Source organism: Excalfactoria chinensis, chromosome 6, assembly GCF_039878825.1.
Source record: "Excalfactoria chinensis isolate bCotChi1 chromosome 6, bCotChi1.hap2, whole genome shotgun sequence".
In the NCBI taxonomy this organism is placed as follows: Eukaryota; Metazoa; Chordata; class Aves; order Galliformes; family Phasianidae; genus Excalfactoria; species Excalfactoria chinensis.
This window is the reverse complement of record NC_092830.1, coordinates 27,097,661-27,114,929: the sequence shown is the minus strand read 5'-3', so window position 1 is coordinate 27,114,929 and position 17,269 is coordinate 27,097,661. Positions and strand designations below refer to the sequence as shown.

The following is a 17,269-nucleotide window of genomic DNA, read 5'->3' as shown; positions in this document are numbered from 1 at the left end:
TTTGCATGCTGCAGAAGCACAGTCAAGATGCAAAGTTGGAGGCAGATCCTACTTCCTCCTTTGCTGGAGATGTACAGTCTCATCATTAGGAAGGACATCAGGTTTTCCCACTACCTGTAGAAAATTAACCCCCAAGCCCCCAGAAGGCCACTGAGCTTGCAGCCCATGTGGCCCACTTTAAGCTGGTTGGACTGGCACATGCACCGCAGAAAAAGAGAGCTGCTCACTGCTCTCAAAGTCCCCTCTAAGCAGGGACCAGCTCCAGCACAGGTGACAGGCAGGACTCTTGGGCTGGGTGGCAGAGCAGTGCTCGTGAGGTGAGATCCCAGCCTGCCTTGGGTCTATTGGGAATGAAAATGTATTTGAAAAAAACTGCTCCTGCTTGGACTAATCCTATTTAACCTAGAGAAATGTCCTTCTGGTGTGACTCACTGCTTCTCTATGTGAACACACAGTCCTTTGCAGGTGGTTTATCCTACTCACTCATGCTCTCTGTTTTCCTCTCCAGCACACGGTACTATCCGGGGGCCACCTGGTGAGAAAGGAGAGCGGGGTTATCCTGGCCCCAAAGGTAAGGCTTGCCATCCTCTCCTTCTCCAGCCCTATAATGCCAGTAACTTCTTACTGCCCAGGAAGTGGCACTGTGACCAAAGGGATGGTTGGAACCAGGCTGCTCGTAAGGTCAGAGCCTCCATGTAGTGAAGGCAGTACTTTTACAATCTCAGCCCAAGCAGCAGCCTCATTTGCTCTTCCTTACTCTGACCTATCCCAATCATGCTTGTGGACAAACTCGGTTTTCTCATTCCTTCAGGTGACCCTGGGCCGATGGGCCCACCAGGACGCCACGGGCAAAGGGGACCAAAAGGAGAGAAAGGCGAGAAAGGTATGGACATCTGCCATCCCCAAGGGAGAGCTGGGTCAGGGCTTGGAGTGTTCCTTGGACACCAGCCCATCTGTGGGAAATGCTGACACAGCATGGGTTGGTTTTCTTGGTTGCTTCATGGTTTAGTTTTTTGTCTTGTCTTTTTTTTTTCTACATGAATTCCTCAAATAGCCCTCCTTTTCACTTTCTCCTTGTCCCCAGGTGAACAAGTGTATGGTGGCAGAAGGAAAAGAAGAAGCGTTGGGGTTTAAGGAAAGAGCAAAGTCAGTTCTGCACTGGGCAGCATCCCTCGCAGCTTAGAGATTTCGTGTGGATCTTCACTGCCTTACTGCTAAAATGTCCTTGCCAGCCAGCTAAGTACTTAGACTTGATAGTTCAGTGTTTCTGCTGAGATCTGAATGGCTCTTTTACATGTGTGCAGTGTTGCTCTAGTGTGGATGTTTCCTCCTGCTGTGAATGTGTGGCTTAGAGCCGCTGAGCCTATCCAGGTTTGTGTTTTTGTGCTGACAAGGGCTTCCTGCTCCCCTCAATCCAATCTTGTATTATTTCCGGCTACATAAAAGCTTGTTTTAAACAACTAGCCACATATCCACCAAAAACAAACAAACAAACAAAGCCCTCCCCATACAAAACAAGTGGTAAGAGTCAGACCAAAAGCCATGCAGGAAATGCCAGGACTGAGCTTCCTGAGCATGTCCTTGTGCTGGCTGTAGTGGGGTGGGTGGGGGGGAGCTGGTGCATCAGGTGCTGGTGGCACTGAGCAGGGTCCTGGCTGGGGCTGGGAGTGCTTTCAGATCTCTGGGGTCAGCACCTGTTGTCTCCCCACCTGTGACCCACTTTGGAAAGCGGTTCCCTTCCAGCTCTTCAGTTTTTCGGTGCTCTGGCACTCAACACGTATTAACCTCGCTCCCACGCCTGCTTCCTTTAACAAAGTCCTGTTACAGAGCAGGCTGTGGGAGCACACAGGGCACAGCACATGCAAAGACTTTGCAGGGAGTGTGGGCCTCTTGTGCTGTGCAGCACGGCCTGCTGTGACATGCACAGGGACTGAACTGAAGCACTTTTCTCAAACATAATTTGTTGACTTTTAGAAAACGTTTTTGCATTCTATTTTTGAAACATTCGGAAACACTTGTTAATGTAAACATTCCCAATTAAAGTGTGTTTTATATTTCAAGTTTGCCTATCAGTATTGCATGGCGTGGTCTGTACCAGAGTCATTGTGACTGAGGGCAGACATGCTGTGGTGTTGGAGTGGTCAGTGGTGGCAGTTCCGCTTCATTCTCATCACCAGTATGCGACCAAGCAGCCGGCGTGTTGTTTCCTGGGATCTCTGGTTTGCATTCTTCAGGAGAGTTTGGAACAAGGTTCCATACAAACCAGGTCAGTTTTCAGAGCATACAGCAGCTTGCAGCGTTGGCCCATTAAACCTGTGTCCTTCTGGGCGAGTCATACTCTTCACCTGGCTCTGCTGAGATGTTGCCTTTCAAATCTATCTTACAAACAACCACAGAAAAAAACCACAGTCATCCTGAAGTGCAGCAGCTGTGCTCCCACGTCTCAAGCAATGCCAGAGCTACTCAGACAGCTGTGATGTGCAAGCCAGGTTGTCAGGCAGATCAAGGTTTGTGTTTAATCTCTACTCACACACTGGGCTATTCCAGCCAGAGCCCATGCAACCACACAAGGTTAAAGTATTTTTTTATCCTCACTTAATAACAAATCGCCCCACTCACTCACTGATCACTGAAGTTCATACGAGTTTTCTGAAAAGAGAGACCCACTCAGCAAACTGTGATTTTTATTGTATTTACAGCAGAATTATTACAATATTCTACAGAAAGCCATGAAATCAAATTACTTTTAAAAACAAGAACAACAACAACAAAAAAGAAACCAACAACCAAAACTGTTGTATGGCTGCTACTGCAAGCTCATTCCCATGAGCTAAACATACAGAGATCCTTTGCAAATTATTCATCCATCTCATGTTTTTTGGTTGCTTCCTGTAAGGCAAAACGACTTGGTTTGTTAACACAAAACATTCATCAAACTTCTGGGACAACGTGAGCTTGGAGATGCCCTGGATTACGAGGTTTTATTACACAACAGCACTCTGCTTGGCTTTCTTACAGAGACTGGGGGTATGACAGTTCAGCAGCTCTCTCCTTCTGGTTTCTGTTTTTTCCACCATTCTCAGCCTAGCTGATAATCTAAGAAAGAGGCTTTACTGAGCATGGAAACTGAAAGAGATTTGGGGAATTGAGAGCATCTTAGGGCTCAGTACCTCCCTTGTGCTTTCAGCACAGTGGAAATAGGTGGGCCCTTGCTCAATAGCTGGTTTTAAGCACATTTTAATTAAGAGTTCTGCTTTCTCCAGAGCCCCCAACTGCCCTTGTGCAGGAACTGCAGCAGTTACAGAAAGTTACAGAAAGGATGAGGACTAAAGTGAGAGGAAGGGAATAGAGAACTAAAAGGTCTGCAAACAACATCCCCTTCCTAGCTGGAGGAATGCTATGAAATTTCTTTTTCCCTCTCTTTACCTGTTCTCATTTTTTGTAAGACTGAGAAATATGCCAGGGCAGCCTCAGCTTGTCTGGGAATTAAGGTTAATTCTCCCCAGGCATCATTCTGAATCCGCTATGAAGCTGCTGTTAGAAGTCAGGGAACAGGAACATGTGTGGACACGTCAATACAAGGAAGTTTTTCTGAGATCCAGAAGTACAGATTGTGAAGTAAAATATGGGATTGTAAAAGTGAAGGGACATCAAATCCCAGCACAGTTCACAAGACTGCGGCTGTTTACCAGTGCCCTACGACTCCAGCCCTGGCCAAGGACTCAATAGGGCTGCAATCACTACATTCAGTCCCTTCCTCCAACACAGAACTGTTACTTGTTTGTACAATTTACACATGAAATCAGATTGCAGGAGCTTGTGTGAAAAGGATCTTTGAGTTAAAGATTTAGCTAGAGGTAACCGCTACGCCATTAACAAGGGATCGCTGGGACTGCCAACAATGTAAGGAGATTAACATTTCTCTGAGAATTTAATGTGGATAAAGGCAGAGGGAACCCAGAATGGGAGATCTGCTTGCCACATCTACCTCCCCAAATAAGTCACGGAGCCTACTGCGTACAAAACTGCAAACAAGTTCTTAAATACAGAGATGAGGATTACCTGCTGATTTTAGTGAGTCAATTTATGATGGTGGAGCTTAGAAAGTAAAGGCCAGAGCCATATTTCACCCTACTGAAGAAACAACTTAAAGAACTCTGTGTTTTGCAACGGATAATATTCCAGAGATATGGTTTGTGAATTTACAACCGTACACGATACACTTTTATCTAATAAAATGCCAGAAATTAGGGCTAGCTAATAAAGTAATTACGCTATCAAAAAGTTACAAAATTGAAATTAAAACATGCATTTTCCAACTGTTGATACTGTGCTGTAAATTTGAAGTGTCTTCATTGACAAAGCGTAGCTTCAGCATCCAGACATTGCAGCATCCAAGTTTTCAACCGCATCAGATTCAAATCCTATGTCAAGAGTTCATTCACATGCATCAGTTCTGTTCCCATGAAATGAACACTGTACGACATTCACCAGCCGTGCATTTAATGCGAGCCAGCAAAACAAATGTTGCAGATGATGCCCCAAGAGAATCGGAAGTTAGGCCTCAAATAACAGGAAATACTATTTTACAAATTTAACACGGCATACAAAGTACAGCTTACAGCACTGCCTCGCTGTGACTGCCACCAAAAGGAGGGCAGTAAAAGTGACCCAATACACTTTTATTTCCCTACCAGTTATATAAGAAACGTTTCAGACTTTTTTCCACTGCAGACCAGTCAGGTAAATAACTTATTGTACATCTATCAACTTGAAAAATAAAAACCATCTATGTTAGTACGTGGCAACACAAAAGCCAAAAAAACCAAACAAACAACCCAACAACAACAAAAAACAGCTTCATGAAGAATTCTGTCTATATATTTAACTTAAATCTTTCTATAAAAGGACTAAAACAAGAACAAGCAAACAACCAACTCTGACACTTGTAATCAAATCGGACTCCGCCATGGTTAGCTGTGTATATGACCACCCACCTCCACGCTCTGATGGAGTTTAAACAAACAGGCTTTGGTGAGAACAGAAAGATGGCTCTACCCTTTCCAGGTACAGTTAGAGACAACACGTGCATTTTGCACACTGCTTTCTACAAAATACATTCTACAGGTTTTCCATTTGTAGAAATAACCACCTGTAATAGCTAAGGAAACTAATAAACCGTGTATTTTAAAATTAGCATTTCTTTCACCTTTACATATTTTAGTGCAAAATATTTTAGGGTGAGGATTTACAACAAAAATGGCAGTAGCAGCAAGAAATCTTCTGTTTTGTACAGTAACAGCGATGCAATGGAGTATTTGTTTTGTTTTTAGATGACAAAACACCACCCTGTGACCAGGATTAGCATACCGAAGTGTTTCAGGCACTGTCTTAATTAAACTAGCACCCCGTTTCATTACGGAACTGATGGACAAAACGCGTAATGGAGATCAGCTCGGTTTAATTCACGTCGGAGGTTTCTCTTTTAAAGAAGCTGCAAAGGCTTTTACTGTTACCAGCGGTGTAAGCACAGGGGATCGTTTTTTTGGTTATTGGCATGCTCTGAGTCATCAGCTTCAGTCCTTGCTCTGAGAGCATTGCTCAAGACTGTAACGTTTTAAACCCCTCAGGGCAGTTTGTTATGGAACTCGTCTTGTGTAGAAATGAGACACTTAAGAACACAGTAACGTAACTAATATTACACCGTTTAAAAATTCACATAAACATTTTTTTTTGTGATGAGAAATATTACAATTCTTGTTCCAGACTTTAAGTCAAAACCACGGATAACTTACTTTGAGACCGAGATAAAAAAAAAGCAACGTGTTCTTGAAACATCAGAAGGACGTCACATTACCGCTGTGCAGCAACTCCTTTCCTCCTTTCTTCATTCAAAGAAATAATAATAAAAAAAGTGATCGTGACACTGATCACCTCCACCAAAAACAAAAAGCGCCAGGTCCTTTAATGCACGCTGCAATTAGATCATGTTAGACGACGGGGATGAAGAAACAAAACAATTCCAGATATGAAAAACCTGCAGCAGTTCCCAGAGTTATGACCCAGTTGAGTGAAGGCTGGGGATTGGATAGAATTTGGAAATGCGGCTTTGTGTGGAAGGGTTAAGGCATTCGGATTCTCCAGTCATTTTAAAGAAAACTTCCTGTTCCTGCAGTTTTCTGGCAAATTCTTCTTCCAGCGTCTAAGAACAAAATCAGATTGTCAAAGGGGGTAGAAGCAAAACACAACAAGCCTATTAAACTGCTGCCAGTCTGATGCGATGTAACTGCATGCACCACTGTAAAAAGTCGCCTACAGTTTTCAGATTGCAAAAGCACCATGTCCCGGCAACGTAAGGACAAACATCATCTGCCTGTAGGTTATTCTTGAAGTTGTAGGAAAGTCTGGTGCTTTCCAGTTTGAAAATCAACTACCACAACCACTCTATTTGTTACTGAGCACTGAGTTGTTGTAACGTCCTAATGGCTGCTAAGATACATTCCTAACCCAGATTTACTTCAGCTGTTTAATGTGGAAATACATACTCATGCCCTGCAAGAGGAACACAGTAAGGCCTGATAGCATGCATGCCTTTTTCACTGCAAGTATTTTATCTTCTTTCATTACACACTGAACTGTGGCAGTTTGCACAGTAGCTTGGTTTTCCTCTGCGTTATTTTTTGCAAGGTCTGCATTTGCAAGATTGAACACTTCCTTATTTTCTGACTCAGGACTGCTGCAATTTACCTTTTTTCTTGGTCTCAGTTTCTCTCTCCATTCCTTCAGTTCTTGGCTGTGCTCTTCATCCAGCTCTTTGAGCTTCTGAGTCTCGTGTTCAACCAGTAGATGGCATTTTTCATTCTTAAAACAAGATAAAGATAATCCTTGTAAAACTAATTCAGATTAGACAACTCAGTGTTGGTACAGTGACATATGTTGTCCTAATTCCTTTTAATTAGCTTATTCTGTGTAAACACTGACGTATATAATTACAAGATAGAAGTATGTTACAAGGTTGCATTATCAAAAGCTGATCTTTCCATCAGAACCAATTGAGATAAGAAATAGTTGTAAATCCACACTGTTGACTGCCACTAAGGGAGCAGCTGACAGCATCAGTCAGAACTGCCTAATAGTGCTATTTGAGGTCATGCAGCATTTCTGCTTTGCTTTCTGAAGGAAGATTTTATAATTTATAAAAACTGATGACATTAGAAAGGAAGCAGGGTTTGCAGCATAGGAGCTGAGTATTTCAATTGTCAGTGCTAAGGAGCTGAACCTAACAAACGGGGTCTAGAGAGTGGGAGGTGCTTGCATTGAAACAGCTTCAGAATCACCCTGTAATGAGAAAAGAAATCAAATCACACCAGCTTCCCATTGTATACAAGTTGTACAGGCACTTGCTTAACTTTCAGAGTAAACTCAGGACCACGGCAAAAATACAGTTAAGTATTTGGCTGCATCGAATCTTTGTATTAAGAGCGGCTGGCAGCCCCTAAAGCCCTTCTTGTTTCTAGAGCTACAAACCTAACTGGGTCTGAAAAAAAAAAGAAAGAAAAAAGAAAAACCAGGAATAAAAAGCAGTTGGCGACTCCTGAGTGCAGCTAAGGGCCAAACTTCTCTTGGTTGGAGGCTCAGAGCAGCCCTAATCTGCTCAGTTTTACTTGAGCTGAGTCTCACACAAGTTCCCACAGTACTTGGGGTTTTACTGAGCTGTATTAGTAGCACAGCCAGGGGCTGCGTTTGCAGGAGGCAAGAAAAGTGATCAGTAAATTTAGCTTCTTTGGCCACTGAAACATTTTTCTATGTCAAGGTTACCAGTAGGTGATCAATTAATACTTTAAAACTGCCTTGAGTCCTTGAAGCAGATTTCAAGGAAAAGGAGGCCTTAGCCTTTAATATACAGTATCTGCTTCTACCAAAAGCATACCATACCAAAACTGACATCAAATTCCTTGCTGTAAGGAGAGCATTCCTTCTAAATACCTTCCACAAGCTCAAGCATAAATGGCACCCTGCACTTTGTAAAGGCAATTTACTTTGAATGTCTTGTGGGCAGTGCCTGGTGCTGCCTATTGCTGTTGTGATTACTGACATTTGAGCAAGAGCAGGTTAAAAGGAGATGCTGCCTACACAGAACAGCACCAGGAACTTGGTAAATACTCTGAGAGTGATCATTTGCTTATGGCTCATGCACTTCTGGGGTGTAAAATGATTTCTTAGTAATGCAAGCTTCTGAGTCTGGTTGACTAGTACACTGCAGGCCTTTGAAAGCAAAACTGAAAGAATTCACATCAAGAAAAATGCAGGAAAAAACGTTTCAGGTTAGTAACAGACACAGGCAAAGCAGAATCTTCCCACTGGATGCCCATCTACTATCATCTGTTTTTAACCTGTAGCTGATGCAGTTCTCTGATGTTTGCTTCACACTGCAACTGAAGGTCCCGCATTTGATTTTCATGTTTCTGATGCTGCGCCAGTCTCTCATTTTTCTGTCTCTTTTCTTCTTGGATTGCAAACTACAATTGAAAAGACAATTTAGATTATGTCCCTAGAGACAACAATTTACCTGAATGGAGAACGGTACATGACAGGACGAATACGTGTGGCATACAGTATTACTGAACGGAATGATTCTACTATATTTAAATATTTTTAATGGCCCTGAGGTGCAGGACTTTGTTGAACTTTATGAGGACCATGTCTGCCCCCTTCTCCAGCCTGACTGGTCCTTCTGAACGGCAGCAGAGATTCATACATCAACCTAGTTTTGTACCATCTGCAAACTTGCAGAGTGCGTTCTGTCCCATGATCACATTTGTGTTTATGTCACATTGAGCATTTACACCATTAAGATCATTTTTATTAATTACCTGCTTAATTTTTTCACGATCTTGATCTGGAGAGGCTAATGAATTAATCCTCAAACTTTTCTTAAACATTGCCATTCGAGTCTTTGCTTCACTTCGCTGGATCTTAGGCAGCCTGGCTCTTTCCTGAGTTTGCTTGTTCTTTAACTCTTCAATAAGGCGTTGGTTGTATCTCTGCATTTGTTCCGTTTCCTAAAACATTAACCACATGGAAATGTTGCATAATACCTCTTACGTTAGAGCACTCGCATCTCTTCTCATCAGTGCACTTATTGTCTGAGTCTTTATTTCAGGAGAAATGAGACTCAGCCTTTGTGATACCTGAGGGGCAGATGAGGTCTTCCTTGAATTCCGGAGAGCTCTGGATCATGCTCAATGCATATAAAATTCTTTTATGTTCTAAGAAAGACACTTTACACGTGGTTGCTCAACTCCTGAATTACATTTTCAAGGTGTCTCTGCTATTCAAGAGGAGAAGCTTCAGTGGAACAGAACTTCCACTGCTGCAATGAAAGCAGCAGCCATTATGGGGATTAAAATACCAATGCCCAAGTATGTACGTGTCAGTTTGCAGTGGAGGCCAACCCTGATCCAATGAACAAGGAAATCCTGTCATCTTTCTCTTCATTGGGTTTAGGTTTCCAAGAGTTGTATTCCTTTACTTAGTATATATTATATTAAAAAATAAAAGGTTAAACGCCCCGTAGAAAATGTGTTGCCTTCTGGGCATTTACAGGATTTAGCTACACAAAGGCAGATTTCAGTACTTGCCCAAAGCTCATCTAGTTCCTTGTTCTGCTCACTGAATTCCAAGGTGATTTACTAATGAGTGATTGATTTAACTAGCACTATTTGTTATTTTGAATAGCAGAAGGGTGGCGGTGGTTTTGTTGCCATTTTGTGGATTTCTTTTTTAAAGGAATCAAATGGTAAAAATATTACCCCTCATACTTCAATGTACCCATGTTAGTGCAGCAATATCAAGGTTTATCTTTATTCCAACAGAAGGTACAGAATCTATGCAACTTGGAAATACCCACGTGGGTATCGCCTAAGCAAAGAGCTACCACAGAGACTGATTAAAATACATAAAGGAGATTATTATACACAAAAGAAAGTCTCAAAGTCAACACTGACCTTTTCATGCCTCTTAAGCAGCTGATGCCTCTGCATGAAGTACTGATCCTTGAGTTGCTGTTTGAGGAGTTGGTGTTTCTCTTGTAGATGTCGCTCCTCCAGCTCCCAGATGGCAGCTTCGCGAGCTGAGGAGAGAAGGCAGGTTCAGAAAGTGCAGCACAATCCTTTCTAACCCACCTGCAAGTGTATGTTCAGAAGTGGCCTACAATCACATTTTAAGAGCAATGCTATTCCATAAGCACACGTTTTCATTACTGTTCCATATCAGTGCTTTATTGAAATGCAGCACAATAACTGCCTTCAAGGAGAGCCTCACCTCTCATGAGCTGCTGTTTGCTGTTGAGGCAATCTCGTTCAATGGTGGCTAGTTCTGTCTTTTGCTGCTGAATGATTTTCTTCAGAGATGCATCCAGTTCTTGTTGCTGCTTCTGTACAAACTCCTGCTCCTGGTGGAAAGCAATGAATTAAATACTGTACTTCCAGCCACGCGGCATTTCAGTGAAACTCCCAGTTCTCTCAGAATGTGCTATACATGAAAACAAGTTCAGCTACAGAGATCTGAGCTCACATGCCTCAGATACAGAACTACCAGCTGAATTTTCTACACGCAGAGAAGGCAAGAGAATACTTAATATTTAAATATGACTTTCAGAAATAAGACCAAGGACAGCAGACTAACCAATAACCTACTATTCAGTCCGCCTCCCCTCTACGAAAGCTGCAGTTTAAAGGTAGCAAAGACAAGCATGCTCAATATATAGCTGATCTCAGTTGTATCAACAGTTACGGATCCTCGGATGTAAGAAAACAGAAGCATTGATGATTTTTTTTTTTATTGCTTTGGATTATTAGGTAAAGCCGAGTTATTTATGTGTTAGTTTCAGAATTGTGTCTCAACCTCAAGTGGTTCATCACTTCATGAATGCAAAGATACTGACTGAGGTTTGGGATCCTGTGAGACTGCAAAGAAGACACCCAATGGCTTTTGTGGGAATTGCACACTGCAGCACTACCGAGCTCAGTATGCCAGAGCTGACCTGGCTCCTCACAAATGATTTGCCATCTGTGTGATGCAGTTTGTGTATCATTTGCACATTCCATTATCCAAGGTACCTCAGGCACTGCACCACATCATGAAAACTGAGAGTAGTAAGAGTCCCTTTCCACATCACAAGAGCACACCGTTGTATTTCTTCTTTGCAACTATCACAAAAACCCAACCTCAGACTACATCTACTGGCACACAGGCATGCACACACACACACACCTCAAGACATTAATGCAGATGTTTCTACCAGGACATAGAGGTTAAAAAAAAAAGAGCATAATGGCAGTGTCCTTCTGAGCCAAAACAGGCAGCTGAAGCATTTGCTGTTACACACAGTGAAGTTAAAGATGGCCAGCTGGATGGGAGATGGTGTGAGGCTGAAAATACCGCAGGTGATCACTGCAAGGGCCTCCTGAGCTAGTGATCTGTTTTCTGTTTACCGAGCCTTGCTAGGAGCCATCAGCAACATGCAGAACTGCATGTTAATTAAAAACACTTTATATTATGACCAGGAGAATCTTGGTCTTCATTTTCATGCAACGTTACAGAGAAATAGTCAAGTTTTTCATGTCTCCCAGTGGGCAGCAGAGTTAAGCTTACACGGGTAACAGAAAGCCAGAGGTGGAATAAGGAGCAGGGCTGAGGGTACAAAACACACTGGGAGGCCAGGTTTGTGAATGACATCAGGCATTCCTAATCAAATATGTGAGCTGATGGAAAAATACTCTTGTGTTTCCCTTCCTAGTTGGAAAAAGAGAAAACTAAAAGTTTATTTTGAGCAAGCAGGCACATAATTAATAGCATGTTTGATCTCCTAGTAATCTTCTTTTTATCTGGAAAGTGCAGAGGGACGGCTGCTCTAGTGTAGTCACAGCCAAAAAAAAGTTATGCTGGGGATTTACTGTCAATCGCTGAAACATCATTGCTTCCATATCTACTTACAACACATAAAAAAAAAACCCAAAGCACACACACAAAAAATCCTTGCTGATTGTTAGCACTGAGGTCAAACTGGCAATCTCAGAAAGCAGTCATGCAACAAAGATCGTAGACCTCACTCAGGAACATGCTGGATGTTGCAAAAGTCAGTCTGCCTCTTTAAAATCACCACTTGGTGCTGCCTAGGTTCTTAAACCAATATCTTCACAATCCATAATTTGACTGCACACACAGCATTCAAAGTCACACAAGTGTTTCTCACATGTGCTGAACAAACAGCTGAGAACGTTACTGTATCACGTTTGTGAGAGTCTTCAGTGCTCTGCCCAGAGTTAGCGATGCTGTCCTTTTATATATAGATAGGTAGATAGTGGAGTTATACACTTTTTTGCTAACTCATTTGGAGGCAGCAGTGAAACTGATCAGCACATATGAGCAGAAAGAGAAGAGAAAACATCTGGAACATGATATAGGGAAATAAAACTTCTTGGTTTGTATTCTGGGACTTACATCCTGCATTTGTGCGTTGAAAAGCGTACATGAAGACAACTGAAAAGACTGAATCATAACCTGAGCAACGCCCTGTGGGACACAATGTACTTCCTATGTCAGAATACAATGAAATATAGTGCTGGTCTTAAACAAAAGAAGAAATGAGACTCTGCAGTGTGTCAATAATACACATTTAAAACCTCATGGTGAATGGAACAAAGTAGGCACAGAGAATTTCTGGATACTGGAGTGGAACATTTGGACTTTGTCTATTGTTGCACCATTCCAAGTATGGATTTTCCACCTTTAAAACTCCTTCTTCAACAAACTGAAACCAGCGAAGGAAACAAGGTCTTCACAAACACTGCAAACATTCAGTTCCTGAATTGTTTCCTTAACAACACCAGAGACACAAATCACCAGCGTGGAGAGTGCTGCAACTCAATCAAATTCTATGCTGGGAAATCCCCTCCTGAGCAGGCCATGTAATCAAACTGTTATTGCTGTTATTTTCTGCCAAGTCACTCACATGAACATTTAATCTAAGTTACTCGATCCAAAACCACTTCGTTGTGGACAAATTTGCTCTTGTACAGGCTACAGCCATCACAAAAACAGACAGCTCACGTAAAGGCAGCAAGTCTGAAGGCATGAAGCTATGACATCTCCTAGTTTCCATTCATCTGTGTTTAGGCATTACGTAAATTCATTTGACCTAATCTTTTAGAAGAAGGGGACTTTTCACAAGGGCATGTAGTGATAGGACAAACAAACAGAAGGGGAGATTTAGATCAAATATGCTCTTCTCCACAGGGAGGTGAGGTGCTGGCTCTGCCACCCAGAGAGCAGTGAGTTCCCCATCGCTGGAGCTGCCCAAGGCTGTGTTGGATGGCACCCCAGGCCCTGATCTGGTGGGGGCACCCAGCTCACAGCAGGGGGTGGAACTGGACAGCCCTTAAGGTCCCCTTCATCCCAACCATCCCTGATTCTGTGATAATCTGTTGTGCCGCTAGGAATGACGCCTTGTGCTTACAGATTCGACGTATTTTCTGCCTCTGTGATTATATTACGCAAAAAATAACTTCTGACTCAAGCTTTTAAAATTTGATGGACTTGTGGGGGTACTCAGCTCATAAAAGCACTGCAGTGGAACTTGTCATAGTAAAATACAGTTTTTTGGCACACTATACATAATGTTAAGCTTAACAGCACAAACCTGGAACTCACTGCTCCTGCATTTATACCTGTACTGTATCAGAAGTGATAGGGGAGTATTTGAAGAAAGAGCACACACAGAGTTAGTCTGAGTTAACTTTCATATTCATTCAACAACAACAAGTGAAATCATGGAGCTGTGTGAATACTGCTGCCTTTTGTATTTTAGTAGCTTGAAGCTGCCGCTGTTACCTGAGCATGCTGGCTTTGTGAAAGCTCCTCTTTCTTGCGTTTCAGGAGCTCTTTTCTCAGCTCTTTTGGTGCTTTCTCCACTTCACAAAAAACCTACAGTGTATATAAGCATGCAGAAGGTGGCGAAAAGAACACTTTCTCCACAGCAAGCATTATTGTGAACATAGGACATGCAGGTCAAGCACTAGAGATATACTGGAAAGCGTGCAATACTTCAGTGGCAGGGATGTTAGTTTAGTGAAAAGAGCTTAGTGAAAAGAGACGGAGAAACGCATGCTTTAGGTATGCCAGCACTAGAAGGAGATATTTACCAGCTTCTTTTTGCATGCAAATGCTATCCAGTGCTCTCAGAAATGGCAGTCACTTGCTTTTTCATGCAGCAGCTACAATAGGCGATAGCTGAGAAAACCACCACTTGTAAAAGCGGTATTTTCTTGAAGCACTATTGTAAAAGGGACTACAGAGTATGTTTATTTCACAGTAAAGCTGTGAAAAACTGCTGGAAGCTTAAATAAATCCTCAGTAAAAAGAGCCATTGCTGACACTATCTCAAATATGAATGTATAAGATGCTCTTGTTAAGCGTCACAAACGTAGACAACATCTATGCAGGGCAAGTCTTAAAAATGACCACAGAAAAAATATTAAATGGTTGTAAACGTTCAGAAGAATTTAAAAGCGAGAAACACCAACGACTAATTGTTTTTAAGCAAGTTTTCATTCCACGTGCTGGAATGGAACGTTTGTTTCAGTTTGAGATGAATGAGACCGGAATAGAAGACATCTTCCAAATACAACCTGGCTAATCAGGCTGATGTGCACCTGAATCTCTTACTTTGCTGATGGTCGTTTTGTTGTGGGGTTTTTTTTTTGTTTGTTTTTAAAAGAAACTTTGAAGAATTCCAAAAATGAACGCTGCACACACCTCAATAAAGCACGGGTAGCTTAGAGCACCAGCTGCGTTTTCCTCCAGACTTTAGTTCACCCTCTTAAGCTGCAAATACAAAGCCCTACAGCCAGAAACAAATGTCTGTTTGTTTAATGCTGGAAGCATCATCAGAAAACAGAGTCCAAATCACCACATGCTATTCCTGTTTCCGTGAAAGAACTGCTTTTAGCTCAGAGCAATATTGAACGTCCTTCCCGCTTTCCCATGTAGGACCCAATCACCAGAAAACAGAAGGAGACTCAAAAATGCGAGAGGTTCCACAAAAAGAAGAAAATGGTTATTTATGAGCATACAGTTCACACTGAGCGCAACATTTTTTTCTATACACTTTTATACTATGGGATTATTCTATGCAAAAGCATGGACAGTACAGGGTTCTTTTTAAAGAACTCTCTGGAAGTCTAAGAGCAAAGACTGGAGATATTTATGTACAAACAAGCAGGACAAAACTGATCCAAGAGTGAAATAAAGCAACTTTTAGGATGTTAAACACACAGAGGTACACCACTCCTCTTATGCAAATGAATTAACAGCATAACGTGTCAGTGTCAAACGTTACTCACTTTGCCTTAGCACTACTAAGTGCTACTATTAACTGGACAAGACTTTAGGCCATCAGATTTTCTCTTAGCTCTCCTTTTGGAGGTAAAGAACAGAACCAACAGATAACAGCGCACAGGGTTTGGGGAGACCTAAATGCAACCTCTTACCTCCTTCTTCTTGTTCTTCAGCATGTTCTGGAATTTGGACAGCTCTTTTTCCTGCTCAGCTTTGATGCGCTTCGCTTCATCCCGTAACCGATTCGTGTGCTCCTGCTCCAAGCGCTCTATTGTCTGCTTCTGCTGCTTCTCCAGGTTCTCTATTTCTTGGTCATATTGCCGCTTCTTACCCTGTTAAGAAAACAGAAAAGCACAGCTGGCAGGCAGGTTCTAGCATACAAGCTACTCGCCCCATAATGCAGAAACATTGCTATTATTAGCAAGAATGAAAACTGAACCACAGCCATCACAGAAGGAAATGCCTGTATTGTTGCTACTAGCGTTCTGCTGACTCTGTCACGATGGCATACTGCAAAGGCACCAAGATTCAAATACTCACTGTCATCTCCTGCTCAAAACGCCTGTACATCTGCTCCCGCTGCTGCAGGAGCTTGTTGCTGAGCTGCTGTTGGGCTCTCTGCTCCTCTTTCTGAAGAAGCCTCAGCTCTCTCAGCTCCTGACGCCTACGAATAAAAGGGAGCAGATTGTATTGATGGGAAAACAAAAGAAAATTGCAAAAGAGAAAGCACTGACAGCTTGGATCCAGTAAAGCTGGTTTGGATCCTCTCACTGAGAAACTGTTTGCATTTATTTCTATGGACAGAAAAAAACCCAACAACTTAGTCCCCAAATATGACCAAAACCAACCGCTGCGTTCAGGACACTGGAATCTCTTGCAAAATTTCCTATTGGAAAAGCTTACCGCAGAAATCTCATTTCTTCACTTTTGGAGTCATTTTCGGTCACTATTTTGGATGTGGTTACACTCACTTCTACTCCATCAACAACAAACTTCCGAGTTTTCTTTAAAGTTTTCTTCTGTCTCCTGGTTTCCTGAATAAAGCATAGGGAAATGGGTCTGTATTGAAGCTGTGTTCACTCTTCCTTTTTTTTCTTCCTTGGTTTAAATTCTCTTAATATTAAATTACTGAAGTGTCCGTATGGAGGCGTACTGCATAGGGCATCTTCTGATCAAGTGCCTAATTTACTCACTGGGAACTTGAAAAATTGTCATGAAATGAAACATTCTTTACTCAAAGGAAAACTGATTATTGGTCATCCAAATTGCCATTCAGAGGAAAAAACAACTGGTAAACCCAGACCAAAACAGACTCAGTTTGATTTTCAAGAGCCGAAGAGTCACAATTACTGCCTGCTTTTGCCTATAATTTTCCCCAGCCAGCAATAAAGGTGTCTAATTGGGAAAATAAATACTGAAAGCCAGCGATGTTTAACTCATCTGCTCAACTGTGCTATGGAAATAAATTCTACTAGCAACGTGCTGTTATTTTGGTTGGTTTTGATTTTAATTCTTACATGACAGCAGCCAATACTCATATGATGATGACCTTGCTGACAGAATGGGAGTAATTCCCACTTCTCAGAGCTGCTTATGTTTTATTACTGGACAAAAGAGACCCCAGCTGAAACTTTGCCTCCATTGTATTAAGGCTACCGCAAATACATTGAAGTCACGATAGCGCAGCTATTTCAAGTCATCCTTTGTTTGTTTGTTCTTGTTTGTTTTTTTTCCTACACAGTTACTATCTTAGTGTAGCAACAATCATATCAGTATAAAGATAAAAGCGAAGTTCATATTCCGGAATGTGCTTTATCCAAATAAGCTCATTCATCCCAGTGCTATTGCTGCAGTACAGCACAAAGGAGTA

At 42.0% G+C, this 17,269-nt stretch overlaps 2 protein-coding genes across 3 annotated transcripts in view; one reads left to right on the top strand and one right to left on the bottom strand.

The window, feature by feature from the left end:
- The window catches only part of COL17A1 (collagen type XVII alpha 1 chain), a 58,660-nt gene extending 56,616 nt beyond the window's left edge, over positions 1-2,044 (top strand). The window contains exons 55-57 of the mRNA XM_072340071.1: positions 509-571; positions 812-883; positions 1,085-2,044. Coding sequence (XP_072196172.1) covers positions 509-571; positions 812-883; positions 1,085-1,134 — 185 coding nt within the window. The 3' untranslated portion in view covers positions 1,135-2,044. The remainder of the gene's footprint in view (positions 1-508; positions 572-811; positions 884-1,084) is intronic.
- Positions 2,045-3,646: 1,602 nt separating this feature from the next.
- The window catches only part of SLK (STE20 like kinase), a 42,929-nt gene continuing 29,306 nt past the window's right edge, over positions 3,647-17,269 (bottom strand). For both annotated transcript variants that reach the window (XM_072340862.1, XM_072340861.1), the window contains exons 10-18: positions 16,303-16,433; positions 15,940-16,063; positions 15,552-15,731; positions 10,324-10,453; positions 10,008-10,132; positions 8,874-9,062; positions 8,394-8,519; positions 6,748-6,861; positions 3,647-6,202 (exon numbers count right to left, since the gene is read on the bottom strand). In XM_072340862.1, the coding sequence (XP_072196963.1) occupies positions 6,056-6,202; positions 6,748-6,861; positions 8,394-8,519; positions 8,874-9,062; positions 10,008-10,132; positions 10,324-10,453; positions 15,552-15,731; positions 15,940-16,063; positions 16,303-16,433 (1,266 nt within the window). In that variant the 3' untranslated portion in view covers positions 3,647-6,055. The remainder of the gene's footprint in view (positions 6,203-6,747; positions 6,862-8,393; positions 8,520-8,873; positions 9,063-10,007; positions 10,133-10,323; positions 10,454-15,551; positions 15,732-15,939; positions 16,064-16,302; positions 16,434-17,269) is intronic.